The sequence below is a fragment of the Nipponia nippon genome, unplaced genomic scaffold (genome assembly GCF_047370975.1).
Source record: "Nipponia nippon isolate SJK-2023a ecotype South Korea unplaced genomic scaffold, ASM4737097v1 scaffold_11, whole genome shotgun sequence".
NCBI classification, from domain to species: domain Eukaryota; kingdom Metazoa; phylum Chordata; class Aves; order Pelecaniformes; family Threskiornithidae; genus Nipponia; species Nipponia nippon.
Window position 1 is genome coordinate 25,333,541 of NW_028262302.1, and position 8,268 is coordinate 25,341,808.

An 8,268-nucleotide genomic window follows, 5' to 3' on the forward strand; every position below is an offset into this window, starting at 1 on the left:
CAGAAGAAGACCTGTCGTTCTCGGCTACCTTGGTATTACAGCTGTGTGGTATGAAAGCATTTCAAGAATTTCTTCTGAACAAGCACATGTATTTCAGTAGGTGAAATTGGGAGGAACGGGGTGTCTTTGTTCTGAATGGAGCCACTAATAGTCATTGAAAGAAGATTCAACACAGCAAAAGTCTTCCAGCTGAAAAAAAATCATGTCCCGTTGTAGAGCTCTCCACTGAAATCAATGGGTCTTGAAAAAGAGAAGGTAGCACTAGAATAAAACTCCCCACTTGTCCTAGTGAAGCCCCAAATAGTGTGTCATTGCGGGTTACTATGGAGTTATTGAATAAAGGCTGAGACGCTTGTTCTGCTGATCAATACCCGTGTGTGTGGATGCAGATGCAGATCTCGGCAGTGGCTGTGTGTCTCCTGGAGGCTCTTCTCCGAAACCTGCGTTCAGCTCCTGTGAAGTTTTCTAAGGGATTGAACTTCTGAGACTAGTGCACATAAGGCATGGGTGCTCAGGACGAATGGATGCTCCCTTTCTGCTCCTACCACTAGATTGTGATCACCTCTCTTTTCACATCTTTACTTTATATCAGCCTGCTAACAAATAACTGGGAAAAAAAAAAGAAAAGTATCAGGAGGAACAGCTTTAAATGGAAATAAAGAGATGTATCTAAATCCTTTAGGCTGTTTGGGATGTCTGAAGTGATTTAGTCCAGCTGTATCTGTGCATTAAAACGTATGAGGGCACTGAGGTTCATCACTTATCCAATTAAAACGTTAGAAGAGTCCCTGGCACGGGGTTGCCTCAGACCAGGCACTGCTGTCCCACACAGTCCCCAGGGAACGGCTCAATACCCATGGGCTACAGAGCCTTTCCCATCAGCGGTATGGACACAGCCACCCGGTTTTGGAGGGTAAGAGGGCTGAAAAGCATGGACCAGACCCCCCACCAGCGGGCAGCAGTGCCAGGACATGTCCTTTAATAGGATAGACATGGCAAAGTGGCTGCCTGCTCCATGACAGGTCCCTACTGTGACAATAAAGAGCCAAAACCCTGCCAGATGTTTTCCAGGCAGGGGTCTGTGCTGGATGAAGGCATGTTGGGGGAGAGAGACCACCCCGTGAGGCTGGTCTCCGTGTAGACACCCTCCCGATGAGGCTGTCCTGGTTGTCTGAGGGTGAGCTGCAAATCCAGATTTTGGGGATAGCAAGCTCCCAGTCTTGTCCGACACCATCTCCATCTTTATTCAGCTTGGGATAGGCACAGTCGGGAGGGAGTCCTGGAAGTCCCACCAAGCCCCTCCTCGGGCATCGCTGGAGAGGAGACACTTTTCCCTCAGCCATAAGTGGGGAGGGTGCAGATCCCATCCCACCCATGCCGTGTGTGTGGGTCGCAGCAGGGAAGGCCACAGAGGTGGGTTTAGCCCAGTGCTATGGGGCAACCCCAAGATGCAAGAAAAGCCCCTTGGGTTTTACTTTATACAGTGCAAGAAGAGGCTGTGAGGGGAGAGCACTGGGTGACAGGCACCATTTTTAGGCTTTCTGGGACAGAATAGTGGAAGCAGTGGTGAGGGCTGATGCCCCGGGGCTCACTCCAGCGGGATGGAGTGGCACCAGGTACTGCTCTGCAAAGTGTAAGGAGACAACTAATGAAGCCTGCAGGGTGGTGGGGCCACGGTCCCTCTCCCCCACCTCTGGGAAAAGCCAGAGGGGACAAATATGTGAACCCACTTTGCTTTTATAAGGTTCGAAGTTGGAAACTTTCCTCCAAACTGTATTTCTTGTGGGGAAGGTGTGTGCCAGAGGGGTCCCTGTCGCAGATCAGAAAGCAGCAGGGTTAAAATGGGCTCTCTGGGGAATTTCTGCATTTTGGGGGGGCTTAGATTGAATGTAGCAAGTGATGAAGGGAGGGGAGCCATTTCCTGGCCTTTTGCTGGGGGCCTTGCAGCCTGTCCTGAAACAGAAGGGAACAGAAATCCGAGGGCTTTATCCATCACCCCGTGCCGAGAATAAATGCTGATGGAGTGCCAAGTGCTGTACCCCTCGGTGGACCTAAGATGACATGTTCCTTCCCTTGATTCCCAGCCAGATCTCACCCTCTGGACCCCCCCCGGGGGAGCACACCAAGGGCAGCCCAGGGTTCAGGCTCCCTTGTGGGTTCTGGGGCTGCGGGGTGGCCTTGGGGAGGGGACAGGGGAGAGGACAGGTCAAAGTTTGGCAGCTACTGCACCCCACAATGCCCCTTCCCTTTGGCCTCCCACACCTCCATCCTCCCCTCCAGCAAATACATTTGGGTCTTCCCCTGGAAAAGAAAGAAATAACATGAACATAAAAAAGCCAGTGCGCGGCGTTGCAGGGAGGCAGGTACAGGCATCGCTGGGGAGTATTACGCTCTCTCCCACGGTATTACCCCTGCATCAGCCAGGGGTAACTGGATCTGTGATAGAGTCTGATCCTCCCAAGCCTTTAATTGGATGCGTGAAAGGTCCAAAATACAGCTCATGCTTCCCCCAGCCATCAGATGCACCGTCTCCTTGTCACACAAGGGCGCTTCCCAATGAACCCAGCCTCCTTTCTAGCCTCTGCTAGCAGCCAGCTCCCAGGCCAGCAAGCCAAAGCTCCCTTTGTAAGGGAGCCCTCCCAGCCGTGCTGGCGGTGGCAGCGAAATATTCAATAGCTTTCCAGACACCCACCCTTTTTCTGTTCTGCAAAGAAAATGCTGTAGTTAGACGAGGGGCAAAAGGTGGTGGCAGAACAATTAGGGAACAGTCGCTCCCTTCTGTGGGCTCGGGCTGCGGGATGAGGCCGGGACGAGCGCTCCGCAAGGCTGGTGCAAACTGGAGCGCGAAGATGGGCGTGCAGCGAGCACCCGCCTGTGCCAGGCAGCAGCTGGGGCAGCGCTCCCGGCCTGGAAAGGCCGCTGTGGCTTTTCCAAGGCTCCTGCATCCCCCAGCCCTCCCTCCACGCCGGCTTCCCCCGCAAACAGCAGCAGCCCTCCTCTGCAGCACCAGGGCCGGGACAATGCGGCCCGGATAAGTGGGCCTTCTGTCCCCAGCTGCACCGGGGCCAGGCTCTCCCCAACCTGCAAGCCTTTTGCTTTCCTATTTCTTTTTTTCTTTTTTGCTCTTGCAAAATCAATTGGCGGACAGCTCACTCATTTTTCCCCCTTGCAAACTTATTAGCTATTCAGCCCCCGCGAGCACTCGTAGGCATCCTTTGTCCCAGGGAGGGCTGGAGACCCCTTCATTAGCAGTGATTACTCTGAGCAGTTTGACAGCCTCCCAGCCTGCTTACAAGACTTTCCCATTCAGCCCTGCCCGGGGCTGCCCCGCTTCTCAAAAGAAACGGAAATATTCAAACATTTCTCCCCCCTCCCCGGCTGAATGGAGGAAAAGCTGTTTCTCTTCTCCGCCCTCCCCATTCACTTCACTTTTGATACAATATTTTCCTTCTTTGTTAAACCGGAGAGAGAGGGGTCAAGGCAGACTTTTTAGCGACCCTTTTCTCAGCGTTTTGTTTAATGTAAATACAAGCTCCCTCCTTCCCCCCTAATTATTATTATTATTATTTTTAAAACAGCCGAAGGCTCGGGAGGGCGACGGCTTGGGCTGATCTTTAGGAAGAAAAAAATGCTGTAAATGCCGGGTGAAGGGCATTCCCTTTCAATGCGGGAGGGGAAAGGGCAGAAGGAAAAAAAAAAAAAAAAAAAAAAGGTGTGGGGAAAAAGCGTTTTTCTTGCGTGGGTCTTACCGGTAGAGCCAAACGCGGCCGGCGCGGTCCCGGCCCCGGCCCCGGCCCCGGCCCCGGCCCCGGCCCGGCGGAGCTGCGGCGGTGAAGAAGCGGGGCCGGGCGATGCTCGGCCCTCCTCATCCTCCCGCACCGAGCAAGGCCCGGGCTGCCCCTCTCGGGTGGGGCCCTGCTCCGCTCCCCTCCCCGGCCGCTCTTTCGGAAGGGGTCGGTCTGTGCCCTCCCGGCGGCCGGGGGCACGGAGCACCCGCGGCACCCGAAGCCCACTCGGGAGATCCGGCAGCCTTTACACCACGCAAACCCTTTGTCCAAATACATAATATTCACGCCGCTGCCTATTGTCCAAATTCCATCTTTTTTAGTTAGAAAGAAATTCCGCCTTATCAGAGGCGGAGGGTATGTGTTCATCTAATTCCCCACCTCTCTGTATGGCTGTTCGAGAGGTTTAATTCCCCCCCGCAAGCGCTGGCTGCTCTGCCCGCAGAAGCCAGCGGAGAAATTGCAATCCCCTTCACCGATTCCCGGGGCAAGGCAGAAGGAACACGGGTGTATTTCAGCCGATTCCGTTTTGAGGGCGAAAACCGCTTTTCCTTCGCCCAAAAAAACCCTGGGGGGTGGGAAGCTCTGCCCGCCAGGACCCCCCAGCCCCAAACCGAGGGCAAAGCCCCCCTCGCTGCCTTGCTTTGGGCAGCAAAGCCGGGCTCTTCTTGCGGGGCTCTGCCGGGGACAAAGCCGGGGGGGTTTAAGAGGCAGCGAACCCGGCGCAGGATTGGGGTGCGAGGTGGGTGCCCCCCAAAAGGAGCTGGAAACTCCGCGCTGGCCCCGCTGCTCCCGCACTCGCCAAAGCCATTCGCCTCTCCCGACAGCCTGAATCACACCCCGCCAGGGCAAGAGCTGTTCGTAAATGGGCTTAAAAACCAGCTAATAAATACCTGCTGCCTGCCCCGTCCCTGTGCCGGCCTGTGCGGCAAACCAAGGCACTTGCGCTGGGGATGAAACGCGGGTTTAGACATCGGCGGTGCCAAGGGTTTTCAAGCTTTAAAAGCAAAGTTAGGCGGAGGGGGAAAAGCCACTGCCGAGGCGGGAATCTGCCTCCCCGATCTGTCTGAGATGGCCCTGAGCCCCCTCCTCCGTGCCCGGGCAGGGGAGCGGGGGCGGCTGCGGGTCAGCTCTGCCCGGCGCCGCCGCTGCCAGCCCTCGCCCGCTGCGCGAACGGGGCCGAGCAATCAGCTTACCGGGGAGGCATCTCTCTGAGGACAGGGAAGCCAAGGCGATGAGACCGAGCGGACAAAAAAAGCACAGCTCAGGCGATTTAAAGATCAATGTCAAATTGTATAATATAAAATCCTTCTGCTGGGGGAAAAAAGCTTAGCGCGCTGCTTAGCCCCGGCGTTTGGTCTCCTCCGGCAAAACGGCCGCAAAACAAAGCGAGGGAGGCGGGTGGTGGGGACAGCCCCTGGCACATCGCAGGGGCCGCGATTTGGGGTTATTTCGCCCCCGATCCGGCCCTTCCCGGGCACGGAGGGCTGGTAATTCCCCATCTTCTCCTTGCATTTGCCGGGTGAGGGAGGAAGCTCGGTTTCCCCGGCTGGGCTGGCCCCAGCCATTTCTCTCCCCCCCACCCCCCCCTTTTTTTTTTTCTCCCTTTCCGTTTTCCTCGTCCCTATCCGAAAATTGGCCACCGATAATCCCCAAAGCCTCAACCCTTGGGAGACCAGAAGCGGCGGCGATGCCTTCTCCATCCCTTTCCCCGGGTACCCCCATCCTCCGCCAGCCCCGGCCCCTCTTCCCCGGCTCCCCCCGGTCCGCTCCCCGCCTCGCAAAGCCACCAGCCGCGGGCCCGGGGAGCCGGCTCTCGCGGTTCTTGGCCGAGCTGCTGCTGCAATACCCGGGGCCTGGGAGATCTGCTCTGCGTAAACTGCCGGGCTTGAGACCGACACCGTCATTTCAAAGCAGATGCGAGGGTCGTTCACCAAATATTTTATTATGGTTTTAGGCTGCTTCATACAGTTTCGTCCTGCACATGCTCTACAAGTCACCTGTGCACATAGAGAACAAGCCAAAAATAATAATAATTAATAATAATAATAGAAAAAATCTACCATAGCAATCCCTTAAATAAGTAAATAAACATTATATATATATATATAAAACCCCTTTAAAGTAAAGCAAAACCCAACCAAAAGAACGGCGTCTTTTCAACATGAAACACCCCCGCGGGATAAGGGCAGGCGCTCAGACATTTTGCAACTTGGCATTCGGGTTTTTGTGTGTGTGTGTGTGGTTTTTTTTAAAAAAACGTTTTGTGGGCTTCCTTTAATTTTTTTTTTTTAGGCATCAATTCTGCAAATCCTTCGAAATAAAGGCGACAACGATTTTTATCGGGTTTTTTAATGCAGTCTGCTGCGGGGCTGGCAGGGAGGCGCGGGCGGGCGGCGTGTGGCTGGGGAGCGCCCGGTACCCCGCGTTTGGCGACCGCGGCCGGGCGATCGCAAGCCCCGTTGCTCCGGCCGTATCGGTAGGCAGGCAGTCACCGGTTAGCTGGACCTCCCGCTCCCCCCGTTTTGTCATGGCGGTGATGTCAGATGTCACATTCACTGTCGCTGGATGTGATGGAGATGGCGGAGGTGGCCGCTTTGCTGGAGAGGCTGGCCGCGGGGCTGGAGGCGGCCCCCGCCGCCTCCCCGCCGCTCTCCTCCTCCGCTTGCAGCGACCGCACCGAGCCCTGCGTTAGGACCTGCTGCTGTAGCCTGCAAGGAACCGGCACACACACAGCATCACCGCCCGGCCCTCCGAGCCCCGCCGACCCGCCGACGGCCCCCCGCGGGGCTCCCCCGACCGGCACCCCCACCTCCAGCTCGCACCAGTTATCCCAGCCTGTCCCCAAAGCGGGACTCCTCCGAGGGGCCGGGCATCCCCGCAGCACCCCCGGGCGGGGGGTCCCCTCCGGCAGGCCCGCCGCCGCCCCTCTCAGCCGATGGGAAGGGGGCTGCGGGTGTCAGCACCCATTGCCCCGACGTGCGGCCGCCCGGCGCAGTTTTAGGGCGAGGCAAAGGAGCCGGGCCGGCGGAGCGGGCACGCCGGCTCTGCTCCCGCCGGACAGGTACGAAAGGGGTTTCTGTATGTCCGGGCAACACTTTGAAGGCGGGTTTCTCTCCGCTGAGCCGCTGAATACGGCCCCTTCTGCCACCGGGTCCCGCCGGGGTCACGGCAGCTTCGCCAGCCGCGGTGCCCGGGCCGCCCCCATCCCTCTCCCCGAAGAGCGGCCGGGGGGAGCCCGGCCGGGGACCCTCCCCTATTAAAAATAAATAAATACATAAAAAGTCGTAGTTGTTTGTTTTGGGTTTGGTTTTGTTTTGTTTTGTTTTTCCCCGCTCCTCCTACTTTATCTCGCTGCATTTCCCGGGGCGGGAAACTTCCCGGGCTCCTTTCCCCGTCCCCCGGGCGAAGCGCCCCGAAGGGGGGGCCCTGCGGCCCCCGACGGGGCGGGCAGCACCTTACCTGTTCTTAGCGGCTGCTGCCCTGTCCCTTTGCCTGCGGTTTTTGAACCAGTTGCCCACTTGCGTGGGGGTAAGTCCCGTGGCCTGAGCCAGTTCCCGCTTTTTGCTGGGGTTGGGGTAAGGGTCCTGCAGGTACCACTCCCGCAGCAAATGCCTCGTCCGCTCCTTGAAGCAATGTGTCTTCTGCTCGCCGTCCCAGATGGTGCGGGGCAGCGGGAACTTCTTCCTCACCCGGTACTTGTCCACCGGTCCCAGGGGTCGGCCCCGCAGCTTCTCCGCCTCCTGGTAATGCGCTTCCAGCCAGAGGGCTTGCAGTTTGGCGTGGGACTCCTTGGTGAACTTGTGGTTCTCCAGGATGTGGTAGAGCTCCCGGTAGTTCCCCGTGTGGAAGGCCACGATGGCCCGCGCTCTCAGCACCGACTCGTTCTTGTTCAGGGCCTCGCAGGCCGCGGGGGCCACGGGCAGGGACCAGAGGAAGCGCCCCAGGCGCTCGATGTCCCCGCTCTCCTCCAGGGTCTCGCATACCCCGGCCACCTGCTGCGGGCTGAAATTGAGGATGGGCAGCTGGAACATGGAGGCGGCGCCGGGCTCCGCTCCGCGGCTCCGCGCACCCCCCGCCGGCGATGCCTGCCGCCGCCGCGCACACCCCCGCGGCGGGGAAGCGGGCAGCGGGGCCCCGGCGGCCGCCCCTCGCTCCGCTTCGTGCCTCCTCCTCCTCCTCCGGTGCCGGCGGAGCTGCCGCGGGAGGGACGGCGGAGGGCGGAGAGGCGATGGGGAGCGCTCGGCGGCTCCGGCGACTGGGGGCGGTGGGCAGGGGCGAGGAGGAGGAGGAGGATGGAGCGGGGGGCGGGGGGGAGGGCGGGCGTGGGGGGAGGGAGGGAAGGGAAAAAAAAAAAGAAAAAGGGGGGGAAAAAAAAAAAAAAAGGAAAAAAGAAAAAGCACAAGCCCGGCACGGCGCCGCCGCCGCGCTGCTGCGGGAGCGGCTGATTCGCTGCCGGGCTCGGCAGATTGGCTCCCGGGTT

The 8,268-nt window shown here is 58.4% G+C and overlaps 1 protein-coding gene across 1 annotated transcript; it reads right to left on the reverse strand.

Annotated features, from left to right (window-relative positions):
- Positions 1 to 5,725: 5,725 nt before the first annotated feature.
- SIX6 (SIX homeobox 6) lies at positions 5,726 to 8,026 on the reverse strand. The gene is made up of 2 exons (XM_087747036.1): positions 7,248 to 8,026; positions 5,726 to 6,496 (listed from the first exon to the last, which is right to left on the reverse strand). The coding sequence occupies exons 1-2, from the start codon at positions 7,817 to 7,819 to the stop codon at positions 6,328 to 6,330; spliced, it is 741 nt and encodes a 246-aa protein (XP_087603162.1). The 5' UTR covers positions 7,820 to 8,026; the 3' UTR covers positions 5,726 to 6,327.
- Positions 8,027 to 8,268: the final 242 nt, after the last annotated feature.

Bases quoted from the DNA above. Each gene is read 5' to 3' on its own strand.
- SIX6 (XM_087747036.1), bottom strand. From the start codon at position 7,819: ATGTTCCAGCTGCCCATCCTCAATTTCAGCCCGCAGCAGGTGGCCGGG. The intron at 6,497-7,247 runs GTAAGGTGCTGC...GGTTCCTTGCAG, and splicing joins GCAGCAGCCGCTAAGAACAG to GCTACAGCAGCAGGTCCTAA.